General features: G+C 51.6%; 5 protein-coding genes across 5 annotated transcripts; 3 read left to right on the top strand and 2 right to left on the bottom strand.

Annotated features, from left to right (window-relative positions):
* Positions 1–996: 996 nt before the first annotated feature.
* On the top strand, positions 997–2,371 carry BDV14DRAFT_205948 (caspase domain-containing protein; the record flags this gene model as incomplete). The annotated part of the gene is made up of 4 exons (XM_073774818.1): positions 997–1,134; positions 1,184–1,241; positions 1,291–2,283; positions 2,346–2,371. The coding sequence occupies 4 exons, from the start codon at positions 997–999 to the stop codon at positions 2,369–2,371; spliced, it is 1,215 nt and encodes a 404-aa protein (XP_073622089.1).
* Positions 2,347–4,135, bottom strand: BDV14DRAFT_17285 (ribosome biogenesis TSR3 family protein). Its single transcript, XM_073768645.1, has 3 exons — positions 3,740–4,135; positions 3,529–3,665; positions 2,347–3,470 (listed from the first exon to the last, which is right to left on the bottom strand). Exons 1-3 carry the CDS (start codon positions 3,985–3,987, stop codon positions 2,707–2,709), a joined length of 1,149 nt encoding a protein of 382 aa, XP_073622090.1. The 5' UTR covers positions 3,988–4,135; the 3' UTR covers positions 2,347–2,706.
* Positions 4,136–4,197: 62 nt separating this feature from the next.
* Positions 4,198–7,164, top strand: BDV14DRAFT_185244 (VHS domain protein). The gene is made up of 8 exons (XM_073770631.1): positions 4,198–4,414; positions 4,473–4,560; positions 4,671–4,746; positions 4,830–5,123; positions 5,184–5,456; positions 5,504–5,876; positions 5,925–6,460; positions 6,506–7,164. The coding sequence occupies exons 1-8, from the start codon at positions 4,345–4,347 to the stop codon at positions 6,704–6,706; spliced, it is 1,911 nt and encodes a 636-aa protein (XP_073622091.1). The 5' UTR covers positions 4,198–4,344; the 3' UTR covers positions 6,707–7,164.
* Positions 7,165–8,299: 1,135 nt separating this feature from the next.
* BDV14DRAFT_17346 (uncharacterized protein) lies at positions 8,300–9,191 on the top strand. Its single transcript, XM_073768738.1, has 2 exons — positions 8,300–8,872; positions 8,945–9,191. The coding sequence occupies exons 1-2, from the start codon at positions 8,544–8,546 to the stop codon at positions 9,084–9,086; spliced, it is 471 nt and encodes a 156-aa protein (XP_073622092.1). The 5' UTR covers positions 8,300–8,543; the 3' UTR covers positions 9,087–9,191.
* Positions 9,192–9,972: 781 nt separating this feature from the next.
* On the bottom strand, positions 9,973–13,024 carry BDV14DRAFT_17350 (uncharacterized protein). The gene has a single exon (XM_073768746.1). It carries the CDS (start codon positions 12,878–12,880, stop codon positions 10,697–10,699), a length of 2,184 nt encoding a protein of 727 aa, XP_073622093.1. The 5' UTR covers positions 12,881–13,024; the 3' UTR covers positions 9,973–10,696.
* Between the last annotated feature and the right edge of the window lie 167 nt (positions 13,025–13,191).

Below are 13,191 nucleotides of genomic sequence, written 5' to 3' on the forward strand. Positions count from 1 at the left end.
CTTAGTAGCAATGGTATTCTAAAGACTCGTGATGCAATTCGATCTATTGAGGCGCGGAAGGAGAATGAAAGAGAGAAGGACCGGAAGAGGCTGGCAAAGCAATTTAAAAAGATATACGGCTACGAGCCCCCACCACGCTCGGAGACTCAAATCCAGGAGAATATTGAGAACGAGAGACGTGCACGAGAAGCAGGAGAGATTTTTTGGATAGATAGATAATTATTTATGTTGTGAATAGCTTCATGTTGTCTAAAAACGACGAAGAATGCGTGGTTACGAAGAAAGCGTGGCGCACCCAAAAGCGAAAGCGGTGGGTGGGCAGAAAGGCACTGATAGGGAAGAACGAACTGGAAGCAGCCAGCAGGAGTGAATGCCGATAGCTCCGAGGTCGATGAACAGGAGATCGGAGTGAGGTATTGGACCAACCAGCGACACATCAGATAACACTAGTGACGCTCGAGGTCGGCTGGCTGAGAAACCCGTCGGCGATTCCGTGAGTGCAGCAGTGGTGAGTGTTGACATTTAAGGCTGGGCTCTGTAAGTGTAACGTAAGACAGTATGTTATGGGCCCAAGACCAAGACCGATGGCGGGAGCATTCCCCACCTGATCTCTCAGGCTGCATCTTTTCTCGCTCACGTCCCTCGGCCTCACCACCATCTCTGTCAGTGTGCCAGTGCATTGACGTTGTTGTTCTCAGCCCTGCCGTTCCCATTTGTCTAGGTTGGGCCTCGTTTAGCTTTCCCGGTCTGGCCGTCTGCCATCTGCCTACATAATGTCCTACTACCCTCCTTATTCCGGCGCGCCCGGGTACCCCCCGCCGCAGCAACCGTATCCTCCTCAAAACTACAATTCCCCGCCTCCATACCAGTAAGATTGCTACCTAGTCTCGCTTACTTTCTGTCCAATTTCCTTCTCCTCAACTCTCTCTACACTTTCGCATTCTTCTTCTATTAGTGTCCACGTGTACTGATCTGGATTCATCATCTAAAAGACAAATGCATCACCATCAACAACCATCTTACGGCGGCGGCTACCCCGGCCAGGACTACCGCCAACAACATGCCCCTCCTCCGAACCCTTACGGATACGGCCACCACTCGCCTCAACCTTATCCTCCTCAGAATGGCTACAATGTATGTGTTGGATATTGTCTTGGAGAAGTTGGTTGTTGACTCGATATAGCGTCCTCCCCAAGGATACCCATCCTCGCCTGCTCCTCCAGCCCAGTACCACGGACGAAGTGCGCAACCCCTTTATCCATCTTATTGACTTCGCTGACATAGCTATAGACTCTTCTTACCAGGGCCACTACCCACCAGCCCCCAGCGGCCATGGTCCTGCTCCTCCACCTTCTAACCCCCAGGCCTTCGGCCACGGCGCGCCTCAAGGTTACAGCTTCCAATACTCCCGTTGCACAGGAAAGAGAAAGGCTCTCTTAATCGGTATTAACTACTTTGGCCAGAAGGGTCAACTGCGGGGATGTATCAACGATGTGAAGAACATGTCTACATACCTCAACCAGAACTTCGGCTATGCACGGGAAGACATGGTGCTCCTTACAGATGACCAACAGAACCCGATGAGCCAGCCGACAAAGGCCAACATTCTCCGCGCCATGCACTGGCTCGTCAAGGACGCGCAGCCCAACGACTCTCTCTTCTTCCACTACTCTGGACACGGAGGTCAGACACCTGATTTGGACGGTGATGAGGACGACGGTTACGACGAGGTTATTTACCCAGTGGACTTCCGAGTTGCCGGACACATTGTCGATGACGAGATGCACCGTATCATGGTGAAGTCTCTTCGACCGGGTGTGCGTCTCACAGCCATCTTCGACTCTTGCCATTCAGGATCTGCCTTGGACCTGCCATACATCTACTCCACCCAGGGTGTTCTCAAGGAGCCCAACCTCGCAAAGGAGGCTGGTCAAGGTCTATTGGGTGTCATCTCATCGTATGCTCGTGGAGACATGGGAGGTATGATGTCGACGGCCGTTGGCTTCCTGAAGAAGGCTGCCAAGGGTGACGAAGCCTATGAACGAACCAAGGCCACCAAGACCAGTCCCGCCGATGTCATCATGTGGTCCGGAAGCAAGGACTCCCAGACCAGTCAAGATGCCCAGATTGCCGGTCAAGCTACCGGTGCCATGTCGTGGGCTTTCATTACCGCTATGCGCAAGAACCCCCAGCAGAGCTACGTGCAACTCTTGAACAGTATTCGAGATGAGCTCGAAGCCAAGTACTCACAGAAACCACAGCTGAGTTCGAGTCACCCACTGGGTACGTGCTCCTAATGCTTGTTTTTCTTTCTTTCTTTACAACAGGTTTACTAACGGTACTAGATGTGAACCTACTCTATGTAATGTAATGTGAGCCACCGGGCTCTTGGTATGTCTGGGATTTGTTGTCATGGGTTCTTGGTCATTTTGCAAATACGGATGCTCTCCTGTCTTTTCATGCACATCATTACTCAAAATATCCCTGTTTCGCGTGTTTTCCTGCTTTGATGTCTTATCGTTAGGCGTGGTATTCATATGACGGGAATCCTTTACCAGGTTAGCTTTGTTTGAGAAAAGAGTACGCTTGTAGATGCCATGCATAAGTTACAAGCCAGTTTCATGTCTATAGCAATCTAATTGGGTCAAAAGGGTCATTTGATATATTCATACAATCATTATATAGCGTAAACTTCTTGCCTTCCCCCTATCCCCTCTTCGGCGCATTGACGACAGTCCTCGAGAACGAAGCACTAAACGTCTCCTTGCCCTTGTTTCTCTGCGCAGCTATAATCCCCGTCCGATCAGTGACTGGCGTCGCATTGATAATACTATCAAAAGCATCATCTTCACTGTCGTCCGACCCAGACAGGGCATCTGAATCTTCCAGCGGCCGCTGCTCCGGCCGCTCAATCTTCTCCGGCTGCGGTTTATCCGAAGCAGACGGATTCTGGAAGGACTTGGAATTGAGGATCTTCGCCCTTATAGCCGCCATTTGCGCCTCGTCTTCCGAGTCGTCGGATATAGCGTAGGGGTCTCGTTCCTCTTTTTCTTCCTCTGCATCACTCCCATCCTCCTTTTTCCTCTTCCCGCCCTCGCCATCCTCATCCTCATCCTCACTGCCCTCATCATCATCATCATCCGAATCCGGCCTACTCATCCGATTCGTATTACCGACAGTCCACATATCATCCGCCCCCTCAACGCGACTCTCCTCATACTCCCTTTCGATCTTAGCAAGCCACTCCTCCTCCGTCCTCCTGATATCTTCTTCATCCGCGCACGCCGCGTACCGCTTGAGTAGTTGCGAGTTGATTTCCAAGAAGGCCTCGCCGTACCGGAAATTCTTGAGGACTTCCTGAGCCCAGTCTTCGTGCCCGCAGATGTAGAAGCAGGCGGCGAGGGCTTCGACGCAGTTGAGCCGCCAGGGTTTGCCGTAGTTTACTGTGTTTGCGGCTATGAGGTAGGGTACTATTCGAGGACTTTGTGAGTAAGGCTACTTTGGTTATGTAGAAGGAGCGGGACGTACAGAGTCGTTCGCATTTCCCGCCGATGCGCGACCAGGGGACTTCTTTTACGCGCACCCAGGAGCATTCTACCACTGCAGCGCCGTATTGTTCCATGAGGTTTCGGTCAGCGGGGGAGACGACTTTTTTTGCGTTTGGTCTGTTCATTTCAATCCAATTAGTCTCTAGTCCATTCAAACGTCCTCCTTCTTTTCTGAATGAAGGTATACGCACGAAACAACCACGCCCTGAAACTTCTGCCCAATCGCGAGATCCCGCATGAGGCCGAGCTTCATCAGACGCTTTCCCGAGCATCTCTTCGGATCGCAGTGACCTAGATCCCAGCAGGCGGCTTTGAAGGGGGGTCGTGAGGAGCCATTGCCGGACTCATTGCTGTTGCCATCGCGGGGTACTGGGCGTGGGCGGGGGTTGGAGAATTTCTTGCCGCCGCGCGAGAAGTTGTCTTTTTTGTGGCGGACCATCTTTTTTCTAGTATCGAGAGCAGTGGGATTGAAATCAAGCAAGTATGTAGGCACTCGCAGTCTTAATAAAAGAATTAAAAGAGTTTGCGACGTCAGTGTCAAGAACTCGGACCAAAAATGTCTTGCCAACACGTGGAAATAGAGCTAAACGCCGCTGGAGTTGGACTCGCTCTCCGCCGGGCGAGCGACCCATCGGCCAGTCCTCCTCAACTCCACCACATCTCCTCCCTGCCCGATAACGCTGCCCGTCTCAGCTCTAAGAGCTCCCTTTCTCACCTTTTGGAATTCAATCCTACCTTCCCAACTTTAGTTACTTTTCTTGGCCCCGCCGTCACCCTGGAGGCCGCTTCTGCACGGATGGCAGCTAGGGACCGCTTTGGTGGTGCCTATGCTGACCTGGGCTTCACCCCTCTTCAACGGGCGATTCGTACGTATAGCTTGTACTGACAATTAATATACTGGCTAATCTGGGTGTCTGTCAATAGGAAATGCCTGCGATCTTTCACACTACGAGCCGAATCTCGCGCTGAACCTCGAAGTCGCGGACTTGATCAATTCGAAGAAGGGCAATGCGTGAGTACACCCAGCCCGTCCGCCCCAGCGCCGCGCTGTCCGATTTGCAACGGAGCAACCCAACTACACACACAAACCAAAAGACAAGAGAACTCTAACCGAAATAACAGTCCCCGCGAAGCCGCATTCGACATCGTCCGCCTGATCAATTCCCGCAACCAGAATGTCTCGTTATTAGCTTTGGCGGTAGGACACATTGCCTCTCCGGCCCCCTCCCTAGCGCAAGGCCGGCGCAAGCATAATTACACCAACTAACGACACCTCTACAGCTCCTCGACATCTGCGTCAAAAACTGCGGCTACCCCTTCCACCTGCAAATCAGCACCAAGGAATTCCTCAATGAGCTCGTTCGTCGGTTCCCCGAGCGCCCGGCGATGCGGGCCACAAGGGTCCAGCATCGCATTCTCGAGTCGATTGAGGAGTGGAGGCAGACTATTTGTCAGACGTCGAGGTATAAGGATGATTTGGGGCATATAAGGGATATGCATAGGTTGCTGCTTTATAAGGGTTATGTCTTTCCGGAGATTCGGAGGGAGGATGCAGCTGTTTTGAATCCTAGTGATGTATGTTTTATACTTCCAAAGTCTTCAGTCTTGGTGAATTGGGTCGTGCTGACTTGTTAGAACCTGCGCTCGGCGGAGGAAATGGAAGAGGAGGAAAAAGAGGCACAGTCTGCGAAGCTGCAGGAGCTCATTCGGAGAGGAACTCCGGCGGATCTACAAGAGGCAAACCGGTTGATGAAGGTTATGGCGGGATTCGACACTCGGCATAAAACTGATTATCGGGCGAAGGCAGCCGAGGAGGTGTCCAAGGTGCAGGAGAAGGCTAAGATTTTGGAAGAGATGCTGCAGAGTCAGGGCCCGGGTGATAAGATTGCGGAGGGCGATGTGTTTGAGGTGAGTGACGACTCGGCAGAAAACTCAACGAGGTCTAACGGCTGTAGGAACTTGCGAATGCTCTTCAAAGTGCGCACCCGAAGATTCAGAAAATGTGCGAGGAAGAATCGGATGACCCAGAAGCTGTGCACAAACTGTTGGAGATTAACGACAGTATACACCGCACGATTCAACGTTACAAGCTTGTTAAGTCCGGCGATCTTGAAGCAGCGACAAGGATTCCCAAGGGTACATTGGGCACCACGACTGGAGTGTCGAAGAACGCCAACAATGAGCTGTCCCTGATCGATTTCGACCCAGAGCCTGAAACCAATGGCGGCGCGGAGCAGCCGGCGCAAGGCTCCAGCTCTCTTGAGAATGACCTGCTTGGATTGTCGATCGACGAGCCAATTCCATCAGGTGGTATCTCACTAGGACAGAGTAGGTTTGAGTTGTCTTCTTATATTATTTGAAGCTAACGTTGCACAGCGAGCCCTCCCCCCCAGATACCCCAAGCCTCGGGCGCATTCCAACCAAACTATGATATCCTCGGCTCTCTAAGTTCACCTCAACCCCAATCAAAACAGCCAACACCACTTTCCGCATTTTCTCAGCCTCAGGCTACTGCAACACCTCCACCTCCTGCAGTGGACCCATTCGCGTCTCTAGTATCTGCTAGCCCCCGTCACCACACCCCAACGCCGTCCACCGGCACCGCAAGCCCTCGACCTCAAGCGCAAGCACCAGCCCCAGCAGGATCTTTCCTCCTCGACCTCGCCGGCGGTGCACCCGAGCCAAAACCCAAGTCCGCAGATGAAGACGAGTGGAACTTTGCATCATCTCTTCCGGAAGCCAGCTCGTTACCAAGCACCAACCGAGTCCAAGTACTCAACTCGTCACTGAAGGTTGAATTCGTCGCCCGCCGACATCCCCAGCAGCAGCGCCAGATCCACATCGTCGCGCTTTTCTCAAACGCCACAAGCCAAGTTATCAACGACCTTCACTTCCAGGTCGCTGTTGAGAAGGTACTTCCCTCTCTTTCCTAATTGAACAGGAAGCTAATTGAACAGTCCTACACACTCCACCTCCGCCCCCAATCCGGCCGGGACGTCGCACCCCTCCAGACAAACGGCGTGCAGCAAGAGATGCTCATCGACGGAATTGACATGGGCAAGGGCAACGCCGTGAAGATCCGCTTCCGCGTCTCGTACCGCGTTGGCGCCGAGGCGAAGGAGGAGCAGGGGATGGTTCCGGCGTTGGGGATCGCATAGACTTGATGCTGAGAAGTTTTTAGGAAGGCTACATTGTTTCGCATCAATACCTATAGTACCTAGTCTTAGTCTACTTTACCTACCATGTCCGTATTTGAGCACAGCACTTTGCCTAACTACTAGTACTTTAGCCTAGCCCAATGCGCGCTTTCTTGTCCATACTGTGAATTTAAGAGTTTGGTTGGGAGTAGGTGTCTAGTCTACCCATCACTAGGTCCGGATATCCTGTTCGTCTTGTTGCCTACCTAGTACCTGTCTACCTACCCCTCTAATGCAAGTAAAAATATACCTGATATATCCGTAGCCAACCTACCGAGTACTCCGCACCACATTGTGTCACTCTTCCTACTCCGTACAATCACCCAACAACCAATACCACAACAACGGTTACTCTCACCTAACAAAACAAAAAGAATATAACTGCTCGCAAAAAAAAAGCAAAACATACAACAGTAGGGATTCGCATGTGGTCACCCACCATACTACTAACCTACCGGCGTGTGGCTTAAGTACGGCTGAGCGGACGGGAAGCCCTGTTCTCCACACCCTGTGGTCGTATGTGTTAATTTCAAGTATTGTATATTCTATAACCTATATTTGACAAATATTGCATGACTTGGCGTGAAATCGGGGTGAGATTAGGTGAGAAGAAATAAAGACAGGGTGAGATTTATTCATCACCGGCTCACCTGCCTCCTGCCTTCCCTGCATCGCGCGATCTGCTTTCCTTACCTAGCTGAAAACTTTGAATATGGAGTGTTTGCTCGCTTACTGTAACTGTTTAAAGACAGGCTATCTAAGCCATTCTTTAAACACCGGTGCGCTTAGCAGTACGAAATAGCTTCAAGGCCTAGAACATTCACCACAAAAGGGCCTTGATCAGAAGTGGGCGAAAAAGATATTATCGTTAGCTATGTTCTAATTATTGGTGAATCAAGGACTAATAAAGGTAGAGAGATAAATAAATGGCAAGTGGTAGTCTCTGTCAGATAAGGTCAGGTTCGTCCTGCTTAGGGTCGGTAGACCTTAAGGTATTCTGATGTCAAGGTGAAAGAGAAGCGTGATGGAATATGCAATAACGATTGTCTGGCAATCTGACTATGTTACTGTAAACTGAAGATAAGGCACAAGAGGTAGAAAGTAAATACAGGCGGGTAATGAGCGTCCTTATATAGTTTCCCCCATCATGCCCATCAAGCTCGCACAGCCTGTACGGCTCCCATGGGCATGCCTGGCATGTTCCTTGTCATCCTCATCATGCCGTCCGGACATGTCGGGCATGTCCATCATAGGACATCCTTTTTCCTACCATAGCTTGTCGTGTTACGCTGGCGCAGCGCCTGATTGATTGGCTGACATTAGTCTTTGTGTTCCAACTTTAATATAGGTAGGCTTTTATCTAATATTTCTAGGATTCTTTTGATAACCAAATACTTATACCAGCTAAATAAGCATTAAACTTGTAAGTTCCTAGTCTTTTAGTATTATTAAATCTATCTGCATGGTTATCAGGCACCTTATAGCTCGGTACTTGAAATTAAATGTAGTATCTTTTTTATCAAAGCACCAAAGCATCTGCAGCTGGTCGTTGGCCATAACGGCGAGGCTGCTGTGTTAGAAAAAATCAGCACGCGTCACGAGCGGCTGCACTAGCAATTACCTAGTCACTTATGATCCTGGCTAGCAGACCGACACCCAAGGACAGGGGAAGGACCCATGTTCCGACAACGTTTGTATCGAAGCCAAAATGAGTACACACACGTAAGCTACCTGAAGTTCAAACAGCTGAGAACCCAAGGATCTTAACAGCTTATAATAATCACTTCGCAATTTTGTGATGGATCAAGCCGAGTTTCGAGCACGATGGGAGTACGCCAAAGAGCTCAACGTCCGTTTTCTTGGCCCTGTGCCACCGGTCGACTGGCCAAAAGCCCACCACAGGCTCTTCGAAGATATTCAGAAACTAGGAGAACAGAAGCATTCCACTTTCAGTGAGAGTATCTCGGTAGACTCGATTGAGAAACCCTGGCGACGACAAACGAAGCAGCGCGCAGCGCGACTGGTCGCGCGGAGTCGGATGAGTAGGAGCGAGAGAAAGAATGAGGCTGGATGGAGATTCACTATTGAGCCAGAGGTGCTCCACAGGTTTACAGTTGAAGTCACCTGGTAAGCTAGAGCCTGTCACCCACGAAAAATGGGGGTTATAATTTGTATCTGACGTACGTGGTTTGATACAAGCCCTAAATGCCGGAGTAGGCTCTGGCAGTCAGAAATTGAAGCAGCTGTCCAATCCTCAGAGCCATTTGCTGAGTCCCTAGAAAACAGGCGTCGGAAACGTCGTCCTTGTCAATGCTTTTATCAGTTGGGATATAGTAGGTAAGGCAGTTTTCTCCTTCAGGACGCTATTTTTCAGACTTGAGATCGTGCTATCATTCCAGCTAGCGAGGTTGTAACTGGGGACTAGTGGTCATGAATATGGCGTGAATATGCTATTTTCGGATCGCGCTCAAGCGACAATCAAACTGGAAAAATCTATACCCATCAAGACGAAAAGAAAGAACGACCAGGCATCAGAAGAACCAGACAGGGTCTACGGGTTGAGGGAGACTGAGAGTTTCCGAAAGATATTGAATTCTTTTGCCAGGCAAGGGGCGAGCGATGGAAGTCCCAAGAGACTTCGAGAAAGCCTAGTGACATGCCCCTTTGTTAATGAAGGTGAACCCTTACTCTTTCCCTTCCTAATATTGGAGGCGAAATCGGGGAAGAACGGGGATATGGCTGCAGTAGAGATGCAGACGTGCTTCAGTATCCAGCGGCTTTTGAAGCTGCAATATGACCTGCAAAATTCTGTGAGCGATGGTCCTAGAAGCCTGGACCCGCTTGTCTGGTGACAAGGTGGTACTAGCGAACCACTTTTGACAACTCGAAGTCGAGATACATACATCATCCACAAATAGACACTCGGAGCCGAAGAGTTATGTGAGCACAAGTGCGAGACCGAGATACCGCCGCTTCTTCGCATCGTGGTCGAGAGCCTCCATCCACGCCACCTGGGGGCCTGGTCGCCGGGTCTGGCCCAGCCACGTCTCGGCTGCTCAGGCCAGGAACGTTGAATTTGAGCTTGACGTAGACGATTATGTTATTTTTGATAACTGGGATCCTGAATTCAAAATAGAGTTGACAGAAATATGACATAGTTTCCCAACAACTTTTTAAGTCCCAGGTCCCAACGGGTGCGCTGGGAATTGGGTATGCGCCGGCCGAGAGTGACGGCGGACGGGGAACTTAAAAGCCGGTAGCCCTAACATAGGTACCTTACCGTACCTGCCTGGGCTGCCTAAGGACTACTCTGCTCCGCTCGTGTCCCAGTATTGTACTGTAGGTAGGTAGAGCTCTATACCATCCAAAGCATATCCAAATACTATTCCCAACCAAGACTTGAGTACAGTTAGCGTCATGTTCCCCCTCCCCCCCCTGATATTCATAACCAGGATCAATGTACTCCAGCGCTAGCGATGTAATCAGCCGGGCCCGGCTTGGGTCACTATTTCCTCATTTGTATTTTTATTCTATTTTTTGGGTTTCGAACAATGTGTGATTGGAGCGGAGTTAGATGGGAATAGAAAGAAGTGTATATTCACAAATAAATAGCGGATCTCTAAGATGTCTAGCTCTGTATCTAAGTCTAGGATGTATATAGATCTCGCTCTAAATAGCCAGCTTCGACCTTCGACCTTCAATTGAAGTCGAATCCCGAAGATCGAAGCTCAAGTATGAAAATGCCAGCCAACAGCGGCAAAAACATTAAACAGTGATAAACTCAATATTAACAAACAAAAGAATCATACTCGTGTTCCCCAGCGCGTTTTCAGTGCAGAGGTGTGGATAATGAATAGTCCGGAACAGGCCACACCAAGCAAGACCAGATCTCATCTGATCCAACTTGGCTGAGCCTAGCCTAGCCTTTCCTACCCAAGTAAACCAGGGCAACTAGTAGTAAGGAGCCGGACAGTTCGAGGCCTCAACAGCGACGACGGTCGTGATGGTGACTGTGACGACGGGGACGTCTCCACTAGGAGCAGTGGCGGTGGGCTGCTCGACTTCTGTGACGGTGTATGTTGTTGCGTTGGGGCCAGATGGCTGAGAGTCGGAGCCGTTAGATCCAGAACCAGCATTAGATTCGTTGGAGCCAGAGCCGGTAGATCCAGATCCGTTAGAGTCAGCACCGTTAGAGCCAGCACCGTTAGAGCCAGCACCGTTAGAGCCAGCACCGTTAGAGCCAGCACCGTTAGAGCCAGAGCCGTTCGATCCAGAGCCGTTAGATCCAGATCCATTAGACCCATCACCAGAGCCACTCTGTCCAGGGACAGCAGTAGCAGTAGCCTCCGTAACAGGACAAACAGTAGTCGAAACCAACACCGTCTCAGTCGTAACATAAGTAGTGTGCTGCTCAGCCGGACAATCCGTGACAGACTTGGGGCAAGCCGTGATAGTCGCCGTGCGCGTGGAGAAAACGGTCGAGGTCGTCTCGGTCAGGTCAGCGGTTATTGGCTGGGTCTCGGTGACGGGGCAGATTGTGGTCGAGACGACGATGGTCTCTGTTACGAGGGAGGTTGTTTGTGAAGCGGCGGGGCAGTTGGGGATGCTGGAGGGGCAGGCGGTTATTGTTGATGTGCGGGTTTCGAGGACGGTGGAGGTTGTTAGGGAGGGTGTGTCGGTGGTTGGGGCTGGTGTAATGGTGGCGGAAGCACTGGTGGTTTGGCCGCCGGTGGATGCTGTCTCGCCGGGGTTACCTGTCTCCTCGGATCCTTCACCATTAGTAGTGGTTGTAGGAGCGCCGGTTGAGGTTGTCTGGCCGTTGGTAGCGCCGGGATTGCCGGTTTCTTGAGAGCCCTCACCCTCAGTAGTGGTAGGAGCGCCGCTTGAGTTCGTCTGGCTGTTTGTAGCGCCGGGGTTGCTGGTCTCTTGAGAGCCCTCGCCATCAGTGGTTGAGGGAGCACCAGTTGAAGTTGTCTCGCCGTTAGGAGCGGTGGCCGTAGTAGTCTCCTCAGAGCCTTCACCATCAGTAGGGTTGGAAGGAACACCAGTCTCCTCGCAGTCCTCATCATCGCCGGGGATAGTGGTAGTGGCAGTCTCCTCGCAGTCCTCCTCGTCGCCAATCGTCGTGGTAGGGGCGCCGGTTTCCTCGAAGTCCTCTTCGTCGCCCGTTGTGGTCGTAGTGGCACCGCCCGGGGTGGGGGTAGGCGTGACATCTTCAAAAGGAGCGGTGACGGAGGTATTGGGGATAACGGGTCTCGAGGTCAATACAGGAGGGACGATGGGGGTAGAAGATGGGACAACGGCGGGTGATGAAGCGGAAGGGATGACGGGGTGGCTTGAGGCGATGATAGGAGTGCTGGCCGAGCTGCTCGCAGGGGGCAGAACTGGCGACGAGGGGTGAATGACTGGGGTGCTGGTAGAGATGCTCACTGGAGGTACGACGGGGGACGAAGGGTGAATGACAGGAGTGCTGGTAGAAATGCTAACAGGAGGCAGAACCGGGGACGAAGGGTGAATGATGGGAGTGCTGGTGGAGATGCTCACGGGGGGCACGACAGGGGACGACGGGTGGATGATAGGGATGCTGCTGATGGGGCTGCTTGAGGGGGTGCTGACCGGGGGCACGACAGGAGAAGAGGTGGACGAGATAAGGACAGGAGCCGAGGAGGGGGTGGTGGTCTGAGTGATGAGGGTGGTAGGGGTCGTCGAAGGTGTAGAAGCAGGGGTCGTAGACGGGGTAGTGGTCGGTGTATCAACAGGCGTAGTGGTCGGGGTATCGACAGGAGCATCGATAGAAGAGGTCAGAGTGACAATGGGCGTGGAAAGGTCAACGGCAGTAGTCGTCGTCGAAGTCTGAGTATCGATCTGGGTCTCGCAAACCTCGAGCGTGCTCCGGGCCAGCATGAAGTTATCAATGTCCAGCCGAAGTGTACCGGGGCTTGCATTACAGATCCAGAAAAAGAAGATCTTCTGGGTGGAGCTGTAGGGCCTGAAATTGAGGGTAACAGGAGTCCACTCGCTGCTGCCTGTCGTCGTGTACTTGTTTAGTGACAGCCGGTTGCTCCATATATCTCTGGACCATCCCAAATAACACCAGTTCGACGAGTCTGGGAGAGGGGTGCCCTTGAGGTTCATCAGACGAGCATCGACGGAAAGAGTATAAGTCTTGGACCGGTCCAGGTTGGTCAGGGTCTGGCTGAAGTAGGACCATGCAGGAACTCCCGGGGTAGAGCTTCTCTTGTTAGCCTGTGTATTGTTAAAAGATACAAAATAGCAAAGTGAACTCACTAGTACGAATGGCCATCTCCAGCATCTCCAGAGCCAATGCTCCCAGCTGGGTAGTACGAAGAAACAGGCGCTCTGGTAAGCTCCCAGTTGGCCAAGTCACCCGTCTCAAACGAAGGGTTCTTAAAGGCATTGTCGACCTCATTGTGGCAGGTCACAGT

The sequence above is a fragment of the Aspergillus stella-maris genome (genome assembly GCF_047715825.1).
Source record: "Aspergillus stella-maris strain CBS 113639 unplaced genomic scaffold BDV14scaffold_112, whole genome shotgun sequence".
In the NCBI taxonomy this organism is placed as follows: domain Eukaryota; kingdom Fungi; phylum Ascomycota; class Eurotiomycetes; order Eurotiales; family Aspergillaceae; genus Aspergillus; species Aspergillus stella-maris.

What these genes read in the sequence shown, in the direction of transcription:
- BDV14DRAFT_17346 (XM_073768738.1), top strand. Translation starts at nt 8,544, where the DNA reads ATGGATCAAGCCGAGTTTCGAGCACGATGGGAGTACGCCAAAGAGCTC. An exon ending in TTTACAGTTGAAGTCACCTG is followed by an intron (nt 8,873 to 8,944) that starts GTAAGCTAGAGC and finishes GTTTGATACAAG; the next exon opens with CCCTAAATGCCGGAGTAGGC.
- BDV14DRAFT_17350 (XM_073768746.1), bottom strand. Translation starts at nt 12,880, where the DNA reads ATGAACCTCAAGGGCACCCCTCTCCCAGACTCGTCGAACTGGTGTTAT.
- BDV14DRAFT_17285 (XM_073768645.1), bottom strand. Translation starts at nt 3,987, where the DNA reads ATGGTCCGCCACAAAAAAGACAACTTCTCGCGCGGCGGCAAGAAATTC. An exon ending in TTTCAGGGCGTGGTTGTTTC is followed by an intron (nt 3,666 to 3,739) that starts GTGCGTATACCT and finishes TGAAATGAACAG; the next exon opens with ACCAAACGCAAAAAAAGTCG. An exon ending in CGGGAAATGCGAACGACTCT is followed by an intron (nt 3,471 to 3,528) that starts GTACGTCCCGCT and finishes GTCCTCGAATAG; the next exon opens with TACCCTACCTCATAGCCGCA.
- BDV14DRAFT_185244 (XM_073770631.1), top strand. Translation starts at nt 4,345, where the DNA reads ATGGCAGCTAGGGACCGCTTTGGTGGTGCCTATGCTGACCTGGGCTTC. An exon ending in TCTCGTTATTAGCTTTGGCG is followed by an intron (nt 4,747 to 4,829) that starts GTAGGACACATT and finishes ACACCTCTACAG; the next exon opens with CTCCTCGACATCTGCGTCAA. An exon ending in CGGAGGGCGATGTGTTTGAG is followed by an intron (nt 5,457 to 5,503) that starts GTGAGTGACGAC and finishes TAACGGCTGTAG; the next exon opens with GAACTTGCGAATGCTCTTCA.